The 24,888-nt window shown below is 39.2% G+C and overlaps 1 protein-coding gene and 1 long non-coding RNA gene across 7 annotated transcripts in view; one reads left to right on the forward strand and one right to left on the reverse strand.

Moving 5' to 3' along the window:
• Positions 1-2,173: 2,173 nt before the first annotated feature.
• Positions 2,174-5,104, reverse strand: LOC131499749 (uncharacterized). Its single transcript, XR_009256037.1, has 2 exons — positions 4,764-5,104; positions 2,174-2,768 (listed from the first exon to the last, which is right to left on the reverse strand). It is a non-coding gene; the product is annotated as an uncharacterized LOC131499749 (long non-coding RNA).
• The window catches only part of RBL2 (RB transcriptional corepressor like 2), a 79,643-nt gene continuing 58,748 nt past the window's right edge, over positions 3,994-24,888 (forward strand). For 2 of the 6 annotated variants that reach the window (XM_058707996.1, XM_058707995.1), the window contains exons 1-9: positions 3,995-4,346; positions 6,554-6,684; positions 9,305-9,505; positions 12,709-12,773; positions 16,286-16,414; positions 19,546-19,706; positions 19,799-19,863; positions 20,501-20,687; positions 24,616-24,782. In XM_058707996.1, coding sequence (XP_058563979.1) covers positions 4,107-4,346; positions 6,554-6,684; positions 9,305-9,505; positions 12,709-12,773; positions 16,286-16,414; positions 19,546-19,706; positions 19,799-19,863; positions 20,501-20,687; positions 24,616-24,782 — 1,346 coding nt within the window. In that variant the 5' untranslated portion in view covers positions 3,995-4,106. The other 4 variants (XR_009256036.1, XM_058707997.1, XM_058707998.1 and 1 more) reach the window with 4 other exon arrangements.

Here is a 24,888-nt window from a genome sequence, read left to right on the forward strand (position 1 = left end):
ATGTTTTTCAGTATAAGAATAATGACATACAATATTCTATCAGTTTCAAGTGAACATCGTAGTGATTCAGTATTTAATACATCAGCAAAGGGTCCTCATGATGTCTAGTGACCATCTGTCACCATACAAAGGTATTAGAATATTATTGAGTATATTGCCTATGCAATACATTGCATCCCCATGACTTATTTATTTTGTAACTGGAAGTCTGTACCACTTAATCCCCAAACTTAAATTTCAGTGTGGGTGGGAATGTAAAATGATAGAGCCACTTTAGAAAAAAAAATTGGCAGTTTCTTATACAGTTTGCTATGTACTGTATAACCCAGTAATACCATTCCGTTTTGTCTGCTAGGTTGACTCCTCCCTCTTTGTTCACATGGCCTTTCTTCAGTCTGTGCATGTGGCTTTCTTACAAGGCCACACATTTTATAACCTCATTTAACCTTAATCACCGGCTACAAGCCCTATCTCCAAATACAATCACATTGGGGGTTAGGACTTCAGCATATGAACTGGGGAAGAACACAAACTTTCTGTCCATAGCACACTCCTAGGTATTTACTCCAGAGTCATGAAAAACTTGTGCTTCACAAAACCATTTACATAAATGTTATGGTAGCTTTTCTCATAACCGCCCCCAAATGCAAACAACCAAGATGTCTTCAGACGTCTTCAACTTTTGAATGAATAAATAAACTTGGGGACATTCATACAGTAGAATACTACTTATCAATAAAGGAACAAACTACTGGCACATGCAACAACTTGGAGGAATCTAAAAGACATTATGCTAAATTGAAAGATGTCAGGCTCAAAGGCTACTTATTGTGTGATTCCACTTACATGACATTTTGGAAAATAGGAAAATCTATGGGGACAGAAAATTGGTCCGTGTTTTCTAGGGGCTACTTGATGAGGGCTTTACTATAAAGGGGCAGTAGGAAACTTTTCAGGTGTTGGAAATGTTCTATAGTTTCATTGTGGTGAACACAACTATATGTATTTGTCAAAATTCATAGAACTGTATACACTTACAAGAGTAAATTTTACTGCATGCAAATTATGGCTGAGTGATTCTGCCATAAAAGAATAAACAGAAGGATACTTGAAAAAATTCATTTGTATGTATGGTCTTCCTAAAAGTAAATATGAAAGAAACAATAAAGAACTTTCAAGCACAAAACATATTAGGATAAAATTTTGTTGGGATGGGAATATGAGGTAAAGGAGAGAAAAGAACGGTATAAACTTTCTAATTGTTAAAGAGAAGTTTTGTTCATGTATTTTTAAATGTTTATTTATTTTGAGAGAGAGAGAGTTTGTGTGCAAGCAGAGGAGGGGCAGAGAGAGAGAGAGAGAAAGAGAGAGAGAGAGAGAGAATTCCAAATTGCTCCATGCAGTGAGGGCAGAGCCCAGAGTGGGGCTCAAACCCACAAACTGTGAGATCATGACCTGACCTGAAATTAAGAGTCAAATGATTAACTAGCTGAGCCACCCAGGCGTCCCTTGTTCATGTGTTTTTAAAGTGGATGCTAGTGAGTTATCAAATTGTTATGATACATACAGTCCATTGGATATGTTTAACGATTAGTAACAGTTTTATTTTAAAAGGTTTATAGTTACATGTTTGATATTACACCTGATCAAACTTTTAATGAAATGTTTTATATGTCAACCTTAAAATATACTAGAAGGTAATCCTTTTAGGAGGACATGATCAAAAAGTTTCAAGATCACACACACATTATTTAAACATTTTTAATGTTTATTATTTATTTTTGAAAGAGACAGAGAGCATGAGCAGGGGAGGGGCAGAGAGAGAGAGGGCGACACAGAATCTGAAGAAGGCTCCAGGCTCTGAGCTTTCAGCACAGAGCCCGACGTGGGGCTTGAACCCACGAACTGTGAGATCATGACCTGAGCCGAAGTTGATCGCTTAACTGACTGAGCCACTCAGGCGCCCCAACACACACCCATTTTTGTCACATAAAAGCTTATGTGAAGTTTCTCAGTTAAGTCATGTATTTTAAGGTCATATACACAATGCAAAAATAAAGGTTATTTTTAGATGACTGTTATTTATGATCTTTGAAATTCTATTGGGCTATTAGATCACAGCATAAGTAAGGATGTTACCCGCGCAACATTGAGGAGTCAATAGAAACAATCGATAGGTACATGTCTTATATTTCATAGGTGTTTGCTTATTGCTGCATAACAAGCCATCCTCAAACTTTGTGACTTGAAAGAATGATAATCATTTCTTTTGCACACAAATATGCCATTGGGTAGAACTGGGTAGGGATCAGAGGCAACGTTCATCTTTGCTCCGTGCAGCATGAGCTGGACAGTTGACTGAAGGCTGGAGGATCTGCTTTCACACTGGCTCATTCAGTATGGCTGGGGCTGAAGGCCAGGGGCCTCAGGTCCTTTGCACATGGCAGAACTTTTCTCCAAACCTCTACACTATGAGATGACCACACTAGAGCATAGCTTCCAGTAGCATCAGGCTGTGCCCTAGGATGACTCCAGTACTGCATTAAAATGCCTGTCTGAGAAAACTCAAGGCTCCCAGTGTTTATCATTTGTTCTAGCCAAAACCTGATGATAGGTCCCAGACCTCCCTTTTCTTATAGCATTTACCCAAAAGGGCTTACAACGGTGACTCCTTCTTCTGTCCCTTTCAGATGTGTATGTATCTCTTGCCATTTGAAGTGTCTTTCTCAATGATCTGAGAGCCATATAGGGCCTCTGTCTCCTAGTCTCTGTAGGGAAAAAAAGAATCGTAACTTCAATAAATCACCTGCTGGCAGCTACAGCTGGCCTGATCACATCTACACTCACCAAACCTTTGTAATTTTTTGGTTCAGCTCCACTCTCTCCCATCTCTACTCCTTCATTCGCACTTTAAATCATCCAGTCACTTCTGCATAGATTGGAACGGAGTCCAGCTCTTTACCTTACTGTCAATAGTGTCTGAATAAAATCTGTTTTACCCCTTTAACTAACGCCTGGCTTTGTCTACCACTGATAATAGGCTTCTCCAAGTGACCTGGGCTTCTTCACAGTGTGGTGGCTGGGTTCAAAGTGTCAGTGAAGACAGAAGGAAGTGATCCCATAGCAGACAGCAATGTGTTATTGGCTCCTCAAACATAAAAATGTTTTATACTATGGGGGCGCTTGGCTGGTTAGGCATCTGACTCTTGATTTCAGCTCAGGTCATGATCTCACTGTTTGTGAGATCAAGCCTGAAGTCAGGCTCTGCACTGACAGCACGGGGCCTGCTTGGGACTCTCTCTCTCTCCCTCTCCCCTGCTCAGCCTCTATTTCTCTCTCTGCTTCTCAAAATAAATAGACATTTAAAATATGTTTTATACTATGCCCACTTACAAATCAAAAAGGATGGTTAATAAAGTGATTCAAGTCTACTATAGGTATGAAAGAGAAAGCAAAATAAAAATAAAGGAATAAAGTTAAGCCATTTGGGTGACTGAGGATAATACAAATGCATCACTTACAGAAAACATAAATTTGCCCTTTGGGAAATAAAAGAATTACTGCTTTTTTAAAAATCCAAAAATTATTTGAAAGGCTCACATAAAATTAAAACACAGGAAAGAACAAGAAATTAGGAGCGATGCTGAAATTTGAACTTAGGCAGACAGGCCGCCCTTGCTTGCTATTACGCTTGCTATTATCCTTATTTTTGAGATAAGGACACCCAGATATTGAGTATTCATTTTGGAGACACCTTGAACACTAAATCGTCACGAGTCGATGTTTTTTCTCTTCAATACGGTCCTGCTGAATGGTCCCAACATGGGGGCCTACTTAAAACGTAGCGAAGCCTGTTTTATCTTAGCCCAAGGAACACTACAGGAGTTTCTTTTTTAAATATGATTTTTGACCTCCGTGGGCTTCCGGCCCGAACTACATTTCCCAGCAGGCCGTGCTCAGAACTACGGGTGCCTACTTGAGGTCTAGCTTCCCTGGTGGCGGCGCAGTCGCCGTGCGGACGGCCGACGGGCGGGCGCTTCGCGGTTTGAATGGCTGCGGGCCCGGGCCCTCAGCTCACCTGAGGACCGGCCGCCCAGGGGTGCGCTATGCCGTCGGGAGGCGACCAGTCGCCGCCGCCCCCGCCTCCTCCTCCGGCGGCGGCAGCCTCGGATGAGGAGGAGGAAGACGACGGCGAGGCGGAGGACGCCGCGCAGCCGGCCCGCTCGCCGGCCCCTCAAACCCTGCAGCGGTTCGAAGAGCTGTGCAGCCGCCTCAACATGGACGAGGCGGCGCGGGCCGAGGCCTGGGACAGCTACCGGAACATGAGCGAGAGCTACACGCTGGAGGTGCGCCGCGGGGGAGGAGGCGAGGGGCTTCCCGGGCCTAGTCGCCGCGCCCCGCCGCGGGAATGGGCCCCTCCCCTCCCCGGGTCGGGCGCCCGGCGGGGACCGTGGGTCCGGCCCCGGGTCTCCGGTCCCCAGCCTGGAGGGCGGCGGGGATCCTCCCTGCGCGCCTTAGTCCTGGGGACCTGGCTGACGGCAGGCTCCTAGCGGCCCAGAAAGTGAACCCCGTCTCGCAGCTGTTCCCTTTCGGGTTCCGAGTGGGGGCCATTTCTTGCCCTAAAGTGGCATCGCGAGGCCGAGGTCGTGCCGGGGTCACGATCGCAAAGATACAACCACCTTGTCGGCCGAATGAACAGGTGCAGTTGTTACGACCGTCAGGAGAAGGGGAGGGGACTTGGCTGTGCTCCCACGGAGATTAACCCGCGTTTAGCGCCGGGGCCGCTAGGCTTCTCTCTCAGTTCTTTTCCTGCTGTGCCCACTGCCTTTGTCCCGGCATTGCATCCGTGGAGTAAACGCGTTGTTAAGTTTCGGGCTGTGCTTGTGTGTCAGCTGTGTTCCTTTCCCTCGGGCAAATGAAACGGGCTTTCTGCCCCCCCCCCCCCCCCCCCGGATATAGACACACGCCCCCATTTGTCCCTAGGAAGCTGGCACTGCGACGACCTTGAGGACCTTTTGGTCACCCCAGACGTTGCCCAGGACCCCGTAGCCGCTGTGATTTCGGCTTGTTGTGTCCCTTTCTTCGGATGGGGCTTGCAGATGAGAAAAATGGCCATTCCAGCCAGTGAGGCTCAACCGTGTAGGCACCTCCCCTTTATGGACCAATGGGAAGTGACACGGAAGTCGGGATTGTTTATCAGCTGTTTGCTTGTGTGTGGCGTTGAACTGGAGGCCATATGATTTTCTTAAGCTGTTTTACGGTTTGTGGAAAGAGTAGGGCAGATAGGCTCAAACTGGGAAGGCCTAACCAAAGTATCTTTAATGATAATAGTAGGGTGTTTCTGAGTACTTGTGACTCACTGAGGTTACTTTGTATTCTTGCCTTAACAGGATTGTATTTCAGTTCTTCCCCCGTAGTTATATGTGCAGGGCCGTGGGGGACAGGCCTAGTAATCTAGTGTCCATAGAACTTGACAGACCTAGGTGACATTGGACAATTTACCTAACCACTCCAGCACTCGATTTTGTGATACGTGAACTTGAGATTCTTTGTACCTGCGTCACAGAGTTGTCTTGCAGGTTTAATAAGGGAATGTGGAGTTTCTGTTGTGGACAGTGCTTGTGCTGCAGAGTTTGCAGAGCTCTTTCCTATACGTAGGTGATGTGGCCGCACAGGCCACGTTCCTATTTATTTTTCAGTGGTTCTGTGGTCAGTGGTTCCTGTGGTTCTTTGGTTATGGGCAGAAGTGCTTCCAAATAAGCTATAATCACGATAATCTTTTAAGTTACACAGAACAAGTACTATCACCATTCAGTTGAGGTGTCTCAACTCATGGGATTAAGTTGTATGAAGTCCAGTGTTAGGTAAGCAAGCGGCTAATAATGGTTAGTAAATTATTTTTGAAAACACGTTTGATTAGCTCAGTTTACCCAGTAAGTGAATGAATATTCATTTATCAATTTATTTTTCCGCCTCTTTTTGGCCAGATACTGTTGTAGATGGTGGGGACAGAGCAGTGAGCAAAACTTAAAAACCCCCACCCTCATGGAGCTTGTTGTCAGGGATGATGTGAAATAATGGAGGATGTCAGGCTCGTGGAAAATAAAGCTCATATGATATTTAATACAGAGTATCGGTTATAGAATTTTATCTTCTGATTTCTTGTGTTTTCTATGCTTTCATTCTCACAGCCCTCAGATAAGGAAGTTGAGGCTCTCTGTTCATTTGTCCCACATGGGGACCCCCAAAGCACATGTCCTGAGAGAGTGAGGCAGGTGGAATCTTTATTGCCTTTTATGATCTTACAAGTTACCTAGCATCATCTGCACCTCGGTTGAGATAGTTCAAAACGAGGGCATAGAACACAGATTCCTGTCTCCCAGTGTGAAAATGTCAGCGTCACAGTATGAGAACACTCGGGATGGAGCCGTCATTGAAAACACAGCTTCCCACAGACATAAAAAATTAAACTTTGTTTAATCATAAAAGTTTTTTCATATTGAAATGTATATATAGCTCATTAGGTAAAAATCAATATTCCTTTATTTTACAGGGGAATGATCTTCACTGGTTAGCATGTGCCTTATATGTGGCTTGCAGAAAATCTGTGCCGACTGTAAGCAAAGGGACTGTTGAAGGAAACTATGTATCTTTAACTAGAATCCTGCGATGTTCCGAACAGAGGTAACTATGTCAGAGTTGGAAAAGTAGAGTGTGACAAATGTAAAAGGTCAAAAATCATAGTGATAGAATTCTCTGTTTATCATTTCCAGGGCATTTTTGTACCTGTAGAGTGCTGAATTTAGAGACTAGGTCATGGCTTTCCTTTACCGCATCTAAGTTGGTAGCCATTATTTTTTACTTCTTTTGTGAAAAGTATTGAAATTTTAATGTATTAAGACTTGTATGGGAGCACCTGGGTGGCTCGCTCAGCCGAGCGTCCAACTCTTGATTTCAGCTCAGGTCATGATCTCACAGTTCATGAGTTTGAGCCCCACATCGGGCTCTGTGCTGGCCTGCTTGGCCTGTGTGGTGCCTGCTTGGGATTCTTGCTCTCTTTCCCTCTCTCTCTGCCCCTTCCCTGCTCACTCTCTCTAAAATAAATAAATAAACTTAAAAAAAAAAAAGACTTGTTTGTATGAAGAGTACTATTAAAGGTTAGGACTTGTTATTATGTGATATTGGAGGAATTCTAAATAAGGATATTAGAGAAACTTTAGGAAATACTCTAAATTGTAAAGGTAAATAAAATATGGTATTAAACTTAGAACTACATGCCCAGGATTTGTATCTTTATATATAAATATATGGAATGTGTAAATACTTCTCCATTTGCTGCTTGGGGGGATATGCAACACTATTACAATCAGTTTCTGAAAGGGTCAAATAATGTTTTAAAGAAGAGGCAGAAATTGCTTTTTCTATCTGTTGTGTAATTGAATTGATTATATTTATTTGTGCCTTTTGGGTGAATTTTCTCTTATGGCTTATTAAAGATTGGTGGGAAAAAGGATATTTGGCAGTTTGTAGGGGGAATACCACTGTCAAAATTTATGTACCTAATGGTTTAAAAAATCACTTACTATTAAAATAATTAACAAGAACTGTAATATTCTATCTGTAGCCTATTTATTAACCTTGAACTCCATCCTGAGTTATATTTAGGCCTAAGGACAAGAGGCAGTGCATAAAGAGTTGAACACCTGGTCTGCAAACCTGCAGAAGTGGACTTAAATAAGGTGCAAAAGTATAATCGTTACGGAAAAGCAAAGTGGAGACAGAGTAATCCAGTTAAGTGACAGACAAGGAACTTTAGAAGCAAAGGTCAAATTATGGAATTATCATAAACCATAGTAAATTGAATTCATCCAACATTTACATGCAAGTAATCTAGTTCTAGGCTTCAGTTGTGTTTCCATTTCAAAAACTCAGTTTCTGTCTTTAAATTTTACCTCTGGGCTCAGATTATTTACTTTTTTGCCATAATGGACTAAAACGGGTTAAAAACGAAGAGTATGTTGGGAGAAGATATTTACAATGTGTATAAATAACAAAAGATCAGTGTCCAGAAGTATATAGAGAACAGCTAACAAATGGTTGCATGATTGACAATGGGTCCTAAAAAATGGGTAAAGAATATGATTTCACAAAGCTCAAAACTCACATAGCTAATAGATGTATGTAAAGAAGTTCAGTCTCATTGGTAATAAGGAAGTTCAAAGTAAAAACAAGGTAACTGTCATTCTCATCAGATTGGGGAAGTTTGAAGGCTGATAAAACCCACTCTAGTCACTATGTAGGGAAACAGGAAGTCTGTATTGCTGGTGTGCATTGGTGAGAGTATAAATTGGCACGGCCACTCGAGTGGCAAATTTGGCAGTCTCTAGTAAAGTTGGAGATGCACCTTCTCTGACTCGGCAATTCTTCATCTTGACGTAGTCCCTAAAGAAGCTCTTACATACAGGTGCAAGAATGTGTTCATTACAGCCTTTTCGTGTTATAATGTAAAATTGGAAACCTCAATTTGCACTGGTTGGGGAATGAATGCAAAAAATCATGGTAGTTCATATGCAGGAATATTTTTAACATTAAAATTAATGAATTAGATCTGTACATATTAATGTTAATCTCAGAAACATTGAATGAAAAAGCAAGTTGCTGAATGCTACTTACAGTGTGATACTATTTATATAAAATCTTAAAACCACACATAAACATGATACTACTTACTGTTTATGGATACATATAGATCCATATATGTGTAGATACAAATGTATAGATACATATAGATTCGTATATGTATAGATTCATATAGATGCCATATAGTAAGGGTATTAAGTAGTAAGTATATAAAAGCAAGGATGGGAAGGATTCGGACTCACTTGAGAATGGTGGTCATCTTTGGGGAAGAAGAGGGGGCCATGGGTTTGGGGAGGAGTACAAATGAGAATTTGGCTGTTTCTGTTGTACCTGAAGCAAACATGGCAAAATTTATTCAATATGTTAATGTTTGTTAAATCTGGCAGTGGATACATAAGTCTTGGTTACATTACTCTGGCTGATTGTTTTATATTTTTATATATTTCATAATTAAAAAAGTCAGGTCATCTCAGAAAAAAGGTAGATTAGGAAAATCAGAGACATACACCAATCTGTAAAACAGGAAGCTAGTCAGAGGCATGAGTTGTGATTTTATATCACTGTCTAAAAGTAATTTAACAAGTTCATTTTGATTTAATTATATTTGTGTTCTCTCCCTTTGTGTTAATTTTGAAAATGTCTCATTGTTTATTTTTAATATCAGCTTACTTGAATTTTTTCACAAGATGAAGAAGTGGGAAGACATGGCAAACCTACCCCCACATTTCAGAGAACGTACTGAGAGACTAGAAAGAAACTTCACTGTGTCGGCGGTAATTTTTAAGAAATATGAACCCATTTTTCAGGACATTTTTAAATATCCTCAAGAGGAGCAGCCTCGTCAACAGAGAGGAAGAAAACAGCGGTATATACATATACATATTTTAAAAATTTTTAGTGTTTTATTCGTTTTCTGAGAGAGAGCAGGGGAGGGGCAGAGAGAGAGGGAGACACAGAATCCGAAGCAGGCTCTGCAGCCCGGAGCCTGATGGGGGCTCAAACTCACGAACCATGAGATCATGACCTGAGCTGTAGTCAGACATTTAACTGACTGAGCCACCCAGGCGCCCCGCGGTATGTTTTTTTTTTATATTTGTTAGTCAGCACTACACATTTTTAAAATCTGTGCTGCAGTTTTGATCCCTCGGTTTGTGTCACTTAGCTTATTTTGCTAGTCTTAAAAAAAAAATGTGATTTCATAAGTAATCTTTCTTTCCGATGGCTCTCTTTTAACAATAATTTCTTGCTTTTCATTGTATGTTAGCCATAAAGAATTTGGCTTCCTTCATGTTGCAAAGCGTATGGGATTATTGTTTCTGTAAACTTTCCCTTTTATTTAAGCAACCCAAATGCAAAAGTCAGAACTTATGTATTTTCACCAGTTAGCCACCTGGGTATCGAATTTGACTCCTTAATTTTCTGTTATTGGCTATGTTGACTATTACTATTATTTTCTGTATATTATAATATCAACTATTTCTCTTATTTGACTTCTATGTCCTACTTAGAAATCGATAATCCCCTCTGAGCTGGCTTCTATATGTATTTTGATGTTTATAACTAATCAAGAGTAGACAAACTGGCTGGAGGGAGAATAAGGGGACAGAAACTATTATGAATATGTGCTTTCTGATCATGTCTTCAAAATCTGTAACCTGACTCTGGCTCAGTGTTTTCCATCTTTCCTGATAGATAAAGGCAGTCATGGGACACACATTCTCTACCTTTACCATGAACACTTTTTCATAAAGTAGAAATGGAAATTGTTCTTAAGATAGAACTAGAAAAATATTGACAAGAAAAGTGGGGGGAAAGGAGTTACTACAATTGAATGAATAATGGGTGCTTCTCTTTCAATATAAAAATTTTTCCCAAATTGTGAAGGATGTTTGTAGTAAGTGAGCAGGTTTTAAAAATCAAACAAACTATGTATTTTCTTGGATAGTTGACCCCACTGTTATGGAAGCAGCTGGTCCAGTTTGCTTGTAATTTGGGGGGAGTTGACTATACACAGTGAAATAAAGTTTGGATAGATGCTTTGTTGTAAGTCTGAGCGAGGCTGATGTGATCATTCACAGGAAGATATAGAATATCTTCTTTCTTTGGAGTGTTGTAGGAAATGATTTTAGGTTGTGCTTGCTTTGATATTTATTAGGGTATGTATATTACCTAATTCTGGTTAAGAAAATTGTAAGATAATTTTAATTTTAAAAGCTTAAAATATACTGTATACTTTTATTAGTACTTTTGGCTAATAGTAATAATCATGTATACCATTTACTGAGCATTGTTATGGAGCAGGAACTGTCCAAGATTTAAACCTGTATAACTTGAATGAATCCCTATGACAACTATATAAGATTGATGCTGTTGTTACAGGCGGGGGAACATAACCCCTTGAGAGGTTAAGTGATTTGGTCACAGTCACATAGTAAGTGTGGAGCTATTATTGACACTGGTAGTCTGCTTGCAGAACCCATGTCCCTTACCACTTCTCTGTACTGTACCCCACACATACCAGTCTCTGAAAGTTTGTCATTGGGTATTTATTGAGAACTTACTGTGTGAAGTATGTTGTTAGGTATTTTATATAGGACACAAATATTGAAGAAAAAAAAAAAGCCCATAGCCTCTGTCTTTTGAGAGCTTACAGTATAGTTGTGGAGAGGAGGCATGTATATTCATACATGAATAACAAATAGATAACAAAAATATACAACTTCTGAGGCAAAATTAACCACTGGGCATGAGCCAGTCAGGTACGGTTCCATGAAGTAAGGAACGATGGGTAGGATTTTGATGGGTGAATTTGGAGATGTAGATAGAGCCTTCTTTGTACAGGATGTGTACGCGAAAATAGCAAAGAGGCGATTGGCTGAGTAGGTTCAGTAGGTCAAGTTCTAGGGTTCTCAAGTCATAGATTCACTGTTGAGAGTGGCTTGAGTTCTAAGCTAAAAAGCTTGACTTTAAAATAATTAAACAAATTAATTTAAAAAAGAGGCATGTCTGGGAGGCACGTTGGTTGAGTGTCTGACTCTTGACTTCGGCTCAGGTCGTGATCTCAGGGTTGGGGAGATGGAACCCCCATCGGGCTCTGTGCTGAGTGTGGAGCCTGCTTGGGATTCTCTCTCTTTCCTTCTGCCCCTTTCCCCAACTCTCGCACTCTCTCTCTCTCTCTCTCTCTCTAAAATTAAGAAAAAAACGTTTAAAAAAAAAGTTTGACTTTTATCTTGATAGGCATCAAAACTGGATAGTTATCATGTGCCTAGGGTAGGGAGGCCACTTCTAAAAGCAGGGCACTGACATTTAATCCTTGCCACGGACTGGTGAATTAAGTACAAAACTCTACCCAGGAGACTAATTGTTCAGCAGACGAAGAGACTGGGGCACATGGGGGGCAAGTGTGTGTAGCTAAGGACCGTGGGGGAACTAAACCCTAGTCTCCCGATCTTCCCTTCAGAGCTCCTTGTTGGGATGTGGAGACAACAGATGTCTTATCTGAATATTGGCAGAGGTTTTGGTAGAAAAGCCAAGGGCGTAAAACAGGTCTGAAACTCCCTTTAGCAGACAACTTGGCAAAGTATAATGGATAGTCTTAACGATAAAGAATAAGGAATTATAGCAAACCCAGGATTTACCTTAAGTAGTCCTTTTGTGACTTGATACAATCTGGAATATCTTTGGGGAGGGAGGGTTTACAGTTCCTTAGCTATGATGAAGGGAAAAAAATAGAGAAATACCTGACTGCATACATGGGTCCAAAAGCAGCATGAGCCTTGCTGGTGTCATCAAAACATCTATGGTCACTCATTTTCTACCTTACCTGTCTTGACCTTGAAAGCCTTTTATAGTTCTTCAGAATTTTCTTCTTTCTGAGGTGAACTCTTTCCCTGGCTTTGTCCTTGCCAGTATTTGGTTGGAGCAGAACTTCTTGTACATTTTCCACGTGAAATGAATCTGCTGTCACTCCCTTCAGCTGTGGGTTTTGTTTCTCACCTGATTTATAGTCATTTGTGATGTCTTTTTCAAATTCTTCTGTTATCTCATGACTTTCTTTCTCCCCTGAAGGCGACAGCCCTGTACCGTGTCCGAAGTTTTCCATTTCTGTTGGGTGCTTTTTATATATGCAAAAGGTAAGACAGAGCAATATTTATCTAGATGTTAGCTTATGTAAATGTCCAGGTACTACTTTTGTCAATCTGTATTGTGTATCAGGAAAAGATTCTCAACTGAGAACTTTCTCAATGACTTTAATTTCAGATTCATTTTTAAGTATTGCCTTTTTGTAAGTCTTTTGAATGTCTGTAATGTCCAAATCTTATATTAAATGGAAAATCCTTTTATTTTGTTCTTCCATAACATCTTTTCCATCCAGAGCTATTCTTCTGAATTATGGACCAAAAGCACATTAGTGGTTTGTATTGGTGTCTTGAGCTGTATTTTTCGTGAGCCGTGTCTTATTTTGTTGAGGGTGACTGCTCATCCTTAGTGTAGTTCAGATGACTTTTTGCATCTTGTTCAGATAAATGCATTTGCTCAAATGCCTTTGGATACAATTTATTTTCTCTCCCTTCTCATCTCCCTTAACTTACCCAAGGTCTGTATTCAGGGAAATACGTTACTATTTTTTTGTGTCCCGTCTATATTTCTGTGTAGAAATGATTCTTAGTAATCTAAAGAAGAAGAAAAAATACAATTACATTAATTACATAAACTATGTAGAATGCCTTTGCTATTAAGAAAGCCCAATAAAATGCAAAGTTATCATCAAAGAGTCATAGAGCTGGGAGGAATTTCTTAAATGTAAGAGATTTTCATTATTAGATCAAGTAGCCCAAATTATTTACTTTTAAGATTAGGTAACTGAGGCCCCAAAATTAGCTGCTAGAAACAGAGCTAGGATTTGAACCCAGATCTGGCTCTTGGTTTCATGCCAGATGTGAAGGCCCTTTAGCAAGGATGTATCACTCCATTGGTCTCTGGGTTTGGTGTGTCGGATTATAGCTGGTTCTTTCTAGCTATTTAGGTGAGAACTCATTCTTCCTCCCTGAGCTGTGTGGTTGATTGAAAAGAAAAGTCTTTCTTCTGCCAAAAATAAACTGTTAGTTATTTTGCTGCCCATCACACTGGCGTGTTTCTTTAGTGGAGATAAAGGTAATATGATAAATGGCACAAAATGGAGGTGTAGGAGCATATAAACGGCTCTCACAGTAGCCAGTAACCCCTGCTGCTGCTTTTAGCTTGCTGTGGCTGGTATTATTTATGACACTAATCTTGTCATTGGATTGTGGGCAAGTGTATCTGACTTCTGGGATTTTGTCTGTTCTTATGCTTTTTATGGTGTGTATGTATCTGGGAATGAATGTGTTTGATACTATACAAATTATTTAAAAATTTTATTGTCCTTATTTACATTTTGGTCTCTCTTGATCAACTGGGTGGCATATTTTTGTCTCTGCAGTTAACTCGGTGTTGGAGTTGTGTTATTAATTCAGTCTGTAATTATTTAATCTGAAGAGTCTTTGTTTCCTGACAGTCCAACACCGTGATCTTTTATGATTCAGTAAGATCTTTTCTGATAGAGTTGTTGAATTAGTTTTATTCAGTTCTTGATTTAGTTATTTGGGGGAGAGTTGTATTGTACTCTTTTATAGCCACCTTTCTCATGACTTTCTCTGCAGCATACGGGCATCCTAGATTATGTTGTTCCTGATAGATAAGCCATTTTTTTTGCCTGTTATCTTTGTTGACTTCCTATGGCAAGTACACCCTCGTGACAAGTTTGGGCTTGTCATCCTGAAGGGCTTTGTGGCCCCAAGACCAATTTGGTGCCACTTCCTGTTTTACAATCTCCAGTCTCTTCATTCCTGATAAATCAGCCAATTTTGGAGTTTCAACAAGTTATCTTTGTTGTTGGAAAGATAACCTACCTCGCAAAGTGAGATTTCTTTCTGAAGTCAGGATTTGAAACTCGAAGTCTGTCACGTTGGGACAGTCCTGGAGTTTAAATTAGATTCTGACCCGTGGGGCATTTTTTGTTAGAAGTTACTGTGCTGCTCTTTTTTTCCTTTATGGCAAGTACACACCAGTGACAAGTTGAGGCTTGTCAGTGTGATGGGCTTTGTAGCTTGAAGCCGTAGGTGCCACTTCCTGTTTTACATTTGAGAAACCGTCTGCTTTAATATTAAACATCTTTATAGTGGAGCCAGGCAGGTTAGTTTGGTTCTATCAGTGCAGAACTTAACCACCTATTCTCATTCGCCTTTCTGGCAACAGAAAAGCATTTTTTCTCTTTAACTCATTTAAATTGATTTGTTGAATCATCTATACGAAAAGAGAATTATCCTGCTATGCAGAGGTAAGTGGTAACTTTCTTTGGAGGAAAGGAGAAAAAGGGGGGAAAAGAGTCTGAAACAAAGCAGTATGAGAGAGAGAGAGAGAGAGAGAGAGTGCGTGTGCGCGTGTGTGTGTTTGCATGCATTTGGGTAGGCATTAAGTGCGAACATGTTTAGAAATAATTCCTCAGATGTATGTTGGCTGTTTAAATTGAATTCATGTGATATAAAATCACTAGGAACACTTTACATGCTGTGTTTCATGAGAAAAGAGATATGCTCAAAGTTATTTAAAAAATCTAGAAATATTTCTTAATTTCCAAGAATAAAACTGTTCAACTGCCTATAAAAACTGATTTCAGTGTTAGACTTAAACTAGCATTGCAGAAATGACATGTTTCTCTAGGTTTGAGCCTGGGTTTCTTTTTTCTTTGTTTACTAAGCATCAACATTATTCCCAGGATATTGGCTCTAGACTTAAATATCTTTCATTGTGGTCCTATTGTTAATTTGTAGGAGTTTATATTATTATTAGAAAATATTTCAAATGTTACCGTTAGCAGCCTGATTATATGTTCTGGTCTTTTTAAACTATATACATGAAAAAATCATTGTTCAGCTATTCCTAAGTATATCTGGTAATCTTTTTTTTTTTTTTTTTAATAAATTTCCCTTTTAGAACTGCTTTTTGTACATCCTAAAGATGTTGGACCATTGTGTTTTCATTTTCATTTGTCTCCATGTATTGTGATTTTTAAATTTTTTTGGTTTTTAATTAATTAAATTTTAACTAATAGTTTAATAGTTTAATTAGTTAAATTTTAATTTCAATATAGTTACCATGCTGTTAATATTAGTTTTGGATATTTAATATCTACTAATTTTCTTTTTTTTAATTTAATTTATTTTTTAATTCATCTACTAATTTGCTTAACAGAAAAATATTTTCACATGAAAGAATTTGCTGCAGTTTGAGATAATTTATGAAGTTGTTTAGAATTTTCAAAGAAAAAAAAACAGTGATAAAATTTTAGTCAGCTACTGGGGAGTTAATGCTTATTTAATGAATATTGATTGAGTGAATGAATGCCATTTTTTGTAAAGTTTTGGTTTTAATTACACTCTCAGAAATTTATTAGACTTTAAGAGTAATATTTCAAAATGTAAATTTGTCAGAACACTTTATGTAGCTTTTGAGTCAGGTTTGGTACAGTGTTTGTGTAATGTCATTTTAATTAAAAAGAGAAATTATGTCTAAAATATCGTAACATGGATGCAGATTTACTTGATAACTGTTTGTATTCCTGTAGGTAATTTCCCCATGATTAGTGATGATTTGGTCAATTCTTACCATCTTCTGCTGTGTGCTTTGGACTTGGTTTATGGAAATGCACTTCAATGTTCCAACCGTAAAGAACTTGTAAACCCTAATTTTAAAGGTAAGTTTGTAAATCAAAGATTATTGGACAACTCACATTTCTACCTTATGTTTATTCTTGGGAGCTGTACACATGCCACAGTTTTCCTAGCATCAGAGAGCGTTAAGTGCTTTGAAAAGCTCCATCATCATAATCCAGAATACTTGCAATTACTTAAACCCAGGAGTTGAGCTCTCTGTAAAAATATTTATGGAAAGTGCAATCGCAAATATTACAAAGTGTGAAGTCTTACATGACAACTGTAGAAGTTTCTGAAACAACAAGAAGGAACTTAAAAACCTATAGTAGCAAAGTCGCATTAAACTGATGTTGTTTTCTGCATTGCCGAGCTTTGTGCCTGACACACAGTAGGAGCTCAAAATGGATTTATTGAAATAATCTTCATTCAGGTTTTTTCCTACAGAAGAGGAGTAGTTATGGTTGTAAATAAGTAAAATGAATTTTTAGCTCTTAAACTAAAAGATGGATAGAAATGATTATTTTGGCAATGCATTTAAGCAGGCTTTAAGGCCATGTTATTTCTATGAATGATACACAGTAAGAGGCCAAATTATAACTCACAGACAATATTATAAATATTAAACAGTATTTATAGAGGCAGTATATAAACTGTTGACATTTGAATAATACCATGGTAGGATTCTGAGTGATTTTCAGTTTTGGGGTGGTTATCGTTAAAATTTTAGCTTGTCTGACTCTGAAGTTTTTTTTTTTAATGTTTATTTATTTTGAGAGAGAGCGTAAGCACACGTTTACACGTAAGCGGGGCGGGGGTGGGGAAGTGCAGAGAGAGAGGTAGAGAGAGAATCCCAAGCAGGCTCCTCACTGTCAGCACAGAACCTGACACTGGGCTTGATCCCACAAACCGTGAGATTGTGACTTGAGCCAAGATCAAGAGTCAGAAGCTCAACTGACTGAGCCACCCAGGTGCCCCTCAAGGTAGATTTTTAAAGTTACTGAAGTTACTTAGTTGTTCCTGCTTCAGTACATTTAATGTTCTTCGTATTCTCTCCTTTCCTTCCTAACTCCCTTTATATTTCTATGTAGTAGCTGCTTTTCATTTTTCTCCTCTTACTTATTTATCCATTTTGTTTGATTTTAGTTTATTTATTTACTTTTGAGGGAGAGACAGAAAGACAGAGAAAGAGAAAATCCCCAAGCGGGCTCCGTGCTGTCAGTGCAGAGCCTAGCATAGCACTCGAACCCACGAACTGTGAGGTCATGACCTGAAGCTGAAATCAAGAGTAGGACGCTTAACCAACTGAGCCACCCAGGCCCCCCTTATTTATTTATTCTTATACTGAGTCTTGGGTAAGAATAAACCATAAATCAATATGTTACCTACATCCAGTATGATGAAATGAAAATATATAAACAGTATATACTTTGAATAGTAATTTTTTTCAAAGTTGTATTTTTTATTTGAATGTCAGACTTATTTGCAAAGTTTTATTTTTTTATGTTCTTTAGATCTTATTGCAATATACTAAAATTGTTATCTCAGCTTTTTTTTCTTTATTTCCAGATAAATAATTAACTGAAATCTTTTGAGTAGTGATGTACTTTATCTGTATTTGCTGTATATTTATTTTTATTTAAGTATAATTAACATACAGTGTCATATTAGTTTCAAGTGTGCAACATAGTGAGTCGACAACTCTGTACATTACTCAGTGCTCACCACAGTAAGTGTAGTCACCATCTGTCACCATGCAGTGTTCTGACAATATTATTAACTATATTCCTTATGTTGTACTTTTCATCTCCATGCCTTATGTATTTTATTTTATTTTAATTTATTTATGTTAGCTACTTGGTCGATAAGTTTATTATTGTCTTTGAAAAATCTTCATAAAAATTGTGGTTTGATTTAGCTCTCAGTGGCCCACTCCTGAGCTCTAAAGAAGCTTGCCTTCTTCTGAGCTGCCCAGTCTTTCTTCTGGGCAAGAGACATTTTGGGATAGTTCCACCTCTTTTTAACTTCTTTCTTAGGCTTCTTCTTCTAGACTGGATTCTCTCCTAGAGCAGTGTGAGCTTTACACATCTCCTCCACCATGTCTGGAGTTATTTTGTTCTTTTTTTTTTTTTTAATTTTTAAAAATTTTTATTTACTTTTGAGAGAGAAGGAGAGAGACAGAGGTGCAAACAGGGTAGGGGCAGAGAGAAAGGGAATATGAGAAAATGAGAGAGAGAGATCTATTCATGTATTGATGGACACTTGGGTTGCTTCCATATCTTGGCTGTTGTAAATGATGCTGCAGTAAACATGGTGGTGTGTAGGTGTTTCCAAATCAGTGTTTTCATTTTCTTTGGGTAAATACCCAGTGGAATTATGGGATCATACGTTATTTCTGTTGTAAATTTTTGGAGGAAATTCCACACTTTTCCAAAGTGGTTGCACCAATTTACCATCCCACCAATAGTGTATGAGGATTCCCTTTTCTCCACATCCTCCCTAATGCTTGTTATTTCTTGTCTTTTTGGTTGATAATGGCCATTCTGACTGGTATGAGGTCATATCTCATGGTTTTGATTTGCATTTCCCTGGTGATTAGTGATGTTGAGCTTCTTTTCATGTGTCTGTTGGACGTCTAGATGTCTTCTTTGGGAAAATGTCTATTAAGGTCCTCTGCTCATTTTTTTATTGAACTGCTTGGATTTTTTTGGTGTTGTGTTGTATAAATTCTTTATATATTTTGAATATTCGCCCCTTATTGGATAAATCATTTGCATATATCTTCTCCCATTCATTAGGTTGCCTTTTTGTTTGTTGATGGTTTCCTTTGCTGTGCAAAAGCTTTTTATTTTGGTATAATCCCAGTAGTTGATTTTGTTTTTGTCTCCCTTGCCTGAGGAGACATAGCCATAAATATGTTGCTATTGAATGATAGCAACATTCAATATTGAATGATATTGAAGAGGATGATATTGAAGAGATTACTGCCTATGTTTTCTTTTGTCTTTGCTATCTTAGAGGTATATTTAGAGTCAAATTATGCCCCTCTACACTCTTTCCTATGTGCTTATACACTAACTCATAGGCTGATTAGATTATTTGTATTTTGGTTTATTACAGTTTGATTTATTGAATGCTACCTGATCTCTCTGTTCTGTGATTCTGTTCATTATAGGCCTGTCAGAGGATTTTCATGCTAAGGATTCTAAACCTTCCTCGGACCCACCTTGTGTCATTGAGAAACTCTGTTCCTTACACGATGGCCTTGTTTTGGAAGCAAAGGGAATAAAGGAACATTTCTGGAAACCCTATATTAGGAAACTTTATGAAAAAAAGGTTTGTAAGTAGTAAAGAAGTAATGTGAAAATATTTTCTGTGGAAAGATTTATTTTAATATGATGACTTAAAGATCTTTTCTTTCATCATAGCTCCTTAAGGGAAAAGAAGAAAATCTTACAGGGTTTTTAGAACCTGGGAACTTTGCAGAGAGTTTGTGAGTATTTGTATTATCAGCCATTTTAATATTTTGTAAACTATGTACTTAGGAAACCTCAGAGTTTAGTGTCTTTATTGTTTGTACCCTGGAAACTTAGAATATGTTTTGTGGGAGAACATCAGAAAGCAATCAAAAGTTGTGTCAACTGTTACTCTAAGCACACAGGTTAAAATTTATTGGAAATTGTATGGCTGTTCTTTAAAGTTTTAATAGTTAAGCTTTTGGATCATAATTTTTGAGATAAAAGAAGTTCTTTGGGAACTGTATAGGTTCAAATGATGATGTAGAAGTAGCGAGGTCTTCAAAGGTGCCTAGAGCAACTGGGAAAGATAATTAAGCATCTCACCAGAAACTGCACCTCCCAGGTAGATCGGTACAGGGTTCCTCCCCTCCAATCCCCGCCAAAATACTGTCAGCAAGATATACTTGCCATATGACGGGTGAGCCTAGTGTAGCAAGCTTGCATTTTATACAGCTCAGATGTAAGTAACCGTGATTTGAAATTTAACTTTCACAAAATTACTAGAACTTGGAGTAAATAAAAAAATGACCTAATTAGGTGACGTAAAACACTAACTGAAACGGCAGTCCTGTGAGTGTACATTTTGCCTGTCTTTTTTTTTTTTTCCTATAGTAAAGCCATCAATAAGGCCTATGAGGAGTATGTTTTATCTGTTGGGAATTTAGATGAAAGGATATTTCTTGGAGAGGATGCTGAAGAGGAAATTGGAACTCTGTCACGGTGTCTGAACACTGGCTCGGGAGCAGAGGCTGCTGACAGGGTGCAGATGAAGGCCATCCTCCAGCAGCATTTCGACAAGGTGAGCTGACCAGTGCCAGGAAAGCAGACATGCCGGAGTCTCTGTGTTATTGTGGTAATTGTGTGTGTGTGCGTGTGTGTGTGTGTGTGTGTGTGTGTGTGTGTGTGTGATACTTCTTCCAGTATGAAAAGGGAAATTCTTGTCCTACTTAATTGAAAAAGTGGTCTCTGTGTTTACTGACTTAATTTTTGTTAACATCAACTTTCCAAGTTTTCGGTTGGATCTGAGAGAAAGAGCCTTTGATATAAATTTAAATGAATGTATCATGCTGATATAACTGTTGGTTTAAAAAAAAAAAAAAGGGCCAGTAATGTACAGCCTTTACATATTGAATGTAGTAAGCATTTTAGAAAATGTCAATTGATCTGAATGGTACCTTCATCTAGACACTAGAGAAACTGATCATCTATAGTCTTTAGGAAAATTCCGTTAAATTGACATTCAGGATCATTGAATTTCAGGTGTTATTTCATGCATACAGTTAGGATGATGGAGACTAAGAGTTTCTCTTCTATTGTGTGATGTTCACAGAAAATACACAGCTTCTGACAAGTGCTTCCAAAGGCAGTGTGTATATTTCCAAGGGGTAACTCACCTGTAAGACCAGATTTAAGCCTGGTTTGCTTATTCATTCAGTAAATATTCTAAAGGTATTCCACACGCCAGATTGTGTCCTGCATACTGGTGATACAGCAGTGAACACAATAGCCATGAATACCTTGTTTTATATTTCAGTGTGGGGAGATGGACAATAGATAACCAAACAAGTGAATATATTGGACGTCGGATGATAGTGTATAAAGAGAAGTCAAATAGGGTAGTAGTTCAGAGCGTGGGGAGAAAGGGAGAATGGGTGGGCCTTGGGCTGCTATGGATAGGGCAGTGAGGAAAGACATCTCCGAGGGGGTAACATCAACAGAGACGTGAAGTGAGGAAGCAAATCATGTGACTAGCCGAGGAATGTGTTTGAAGCCCAGAGAATAGCATGTGCCAAGGCTTGTGGTAGGAGCTCGACTGGCTTTTTGGAGGAATGATGAGAGAGCACTGTGGTAGGAATTGAGTGAGAGAGTGGTTGAAAAGTGAGGTGGGGGTGGGGGCAGGGTAGACCTTGTAGGGCTTTGGAAGCTCTGGTAAGATTGTTTGCTTTTGCTCTGATAGGAAAGCCATTAGGAAGGTGTTATGGAAAACAGTGACTGAATTAGTCTGATCTGCATTTTTCAAGGTCTTGTAGGCGGTGTTTGGCAGGGGCCAGGGTAGAAGTAGGGAATTAAGAGGCTGTCGCACTGGTTCTGGTGATAGCTCATGGAGGTTTGGATCAGAGCAGTGGTGGTATTGGGGCTGTGTTTTGGAGACAGGACCCACAGGATTTCCTGATGGCTTGGATCCAGGGTGTGAGAGAAAGATAATGGCGGCGACTCCAGTTGCATAAATGGTATAAAAGCTGAAGTCCTTCCAAAGGCCTCTGAGGTCTTTAGTGATGTAGCCCGCTGCCTCTCTGAATTCATCTCCTACCACTCTCCTCCTCACCCATTGTGCTCGTCACATTAACCTCTGTTCTCCTTCTTCAGATATGCCGAGCATACCCCAACTCAAAGCCTTTGCTCTTGCTGTTTTCTCTGCCTAGAACATGTTTCTTCAGGATATTCATGTGGTTTATTTCCTCACTACATTCAGGTCTCTGATAGACTGACCACTGCATAGAATAATAACCACTGACATCCTCCCCAACCTTCAGCACTTCCTTCCCCTTTTACTCTGTGATTAGTGTTCCTCTTAGTATTTGTCACTGTCTTAAGGTAAGTGGGTGGGTAGAAAGAATTGTTTGTCTGACAGTAAGTAGATAGATAAATACAAAGATGGGAAAAAAGAATCGTTTGTTATGGGTCTCCTGCATTAAAACGTAAACTTCATGAGGGCTGTGACCAGTGCTGTGTTCAGTGCCTGGCACATAGTAGGCATTCCATGAACATTTATTATTGACATTTATTCAGGGAAAAAACTCAGAGATGGGGTTATGATGGTATGTTGTTTGAGATATCTTTTTAGGCATCCTCGTAGACAAGTGGAGTCGGCAGTTTGGATGTACAAGATTGGTGTTCATAGCAGAAGTTAGGGCTGTGTGTGTGTGTCTACTCTGGAGACATCAGGATATAGATGGCTTTTAAAGCCATGAAGAGTGACTATGTGAGTTGATAGAGAATGGAAGAGGTCTAAGGACAGAGCTCTGAGGCACTCCAAAGTTTAGAAGTGTTTACTTGGAGAAGGAAAGTTCTAAAGTTTCAAAAATAGCAATATTTATACCTGAGTCAAAGAAAGACTCCTCTTGATCAGAATGCCCAGGAAGCTTTAAGCCAAGAGCTAAACAGTGCTGCCGAGAAGCTGTATGCTGACCTTGAGAACTGTGGGCAGAAAGCTGTTTGTGGCAGTCATACCTCGTTCCCTGTGTGGAAGCATTGATGTCTGTGGGCAGTGGGAGATGCTGCTGTTGCTTTTGCTGTGCATGTGCAAGGTGTTTTTCCCTCCCAGCAAAGCACTGGTTTATATACAGGGAAGAAGCTGGCTGTAGGAAAAGACGTGTAGAGCAGGGAATAGCCTTCTGAATGTAGTTAATCCACCCAGATTGTCTTATTGACCTAAAAAAATTGTAGAATTAATTTCTTTGAAACCAAGTGGAGGTCTTGGCTCTCTCCTGTTTAAGTCACAGAAAACATGTAGATTTATATCTGTATGTGTAGAGTTATATCTGTATGGCAAATTCCTCTGCGTATCTGTATCTCCTTAAACTTGAGTAGTCTGTTTTGCCAGGTGAAAATTTTGCTAGGTGTTTTTATAGCTATCTCTAGAATTAATATACTTAGCTACGTGGGGAAACACAGTTTATCTTGAATGTTAAAAAACACTCCTGGGGCACCTGGATGGCTTAGTTGGTTAAAGTGTCTGGCTCTTGGTTTCAGCTCTGGTCATGATCTCACGGTTCCTGAGTTTGAGTCCTGCATCGGGCTCTGTGCTGACAGTGCAGAGCTTGCTTGAGATTCTCTGTCTCCCTCTCTCTCTGCCCCTCCCCTGCTTGCGCTCTCTCTCTCTCTCTCTCTCTCTCTCTGTCTCTCTCTCTCTCTCAAAATAAATAAATAAACATTAAAAAAATAATAAAATAAAAGACACTCTTAAGCTCTCTTAACCTTTCAGAGTTTATTCGAAGAAATAGAAAAGATGTTTTATTAGCATATGTAGTCATGCTTAAATTCTCAGATATTAAGTCCTATCTTTTTCATATTTATATTCAGGAATGTTGACTTAAATTTATTTCCCTGAAGATCTGTAGACTTGAGTGGGGGGGGAACTGATAGATTCTAATAACTATAGGTAAAGGAGGGGCAAGAAGACTGAAGGCCATTCTGTGTCAGGCTGTTTTCTCATTTAGGAATGTTTGTTTTGTTCCATGTCTCTGAAGCAGATCTGATGATTTAGATGGGCTTTTGTTAAATCATGGAATTCATTTGGGCCGGGGTTAGTTCATAGCTTTCCTTTGTCAATCTTTGAGTAGTTACAAAAAAGTGGTGGGTGGCAGCTGTGAAATGCTGTTTCTCAGCGATGCTCTTTACTGTATATTCCTTCTTTGTGCCTTCAGGTTTAGGCCTAAAGTAGGGATGACAGGGAAGTGCGGGAAGTATGCCTTGTCTTAGGGTTTAATTTTTAAGAGACAGACTTTCTAGTTGGCTAAAATACAAGTTGTCCTTTCACATGTCTTCACATGGAGGGTGGTGGCTCCTAGTGGTGTTATGTTCAGATTCCAAGAATGGAGATATTTGAATCATTAAAATTTATTGATGAAGTCTGATTGGTTTGAATTCTCATTTGTGAAGTAACTGAAAGTCATTCTAATCTAAAATAGTCTTCTCCCCCCCCCCCCGCCACCGCCCCCATTTAGTCTAAAGCACTTAGGATCTCCACACCACTGACGGGTGTGAGGTACGTCAAGGATAACAGCCCTTGTGTGACCCCAGTTTCTACAGCAACACACAGCTTGAGTCGTCTTCACACCATGCTCACAGGCCTCAAGAATGCACCAAGTGAGAAATTGGAACAGATTCTAAGGTGGGTTTGAGCCCTTCTTGCCTTCTAAGATTTGATTGTTGACCATTTTCTATTTTAATTTTTTTTTTTTTTTTTTTTACTTTTTAGTGGCTTAATTCACCCATTA

The sequence above is a fragment of the Neofelis nebulosa genome, chromosome 17 (assembly GCF_028018385.1).
Source record: "Neofelis nebulosa isolate mNeoNeb1 chromosome 17, mNeoNeb1.pri, whole genome shotgun sequence".
NCBI lineage: Eukaryota > Metazoa > Chordata > Mammalia > Carnivora > Felidae > Neofelis > Neofelis nebulosa.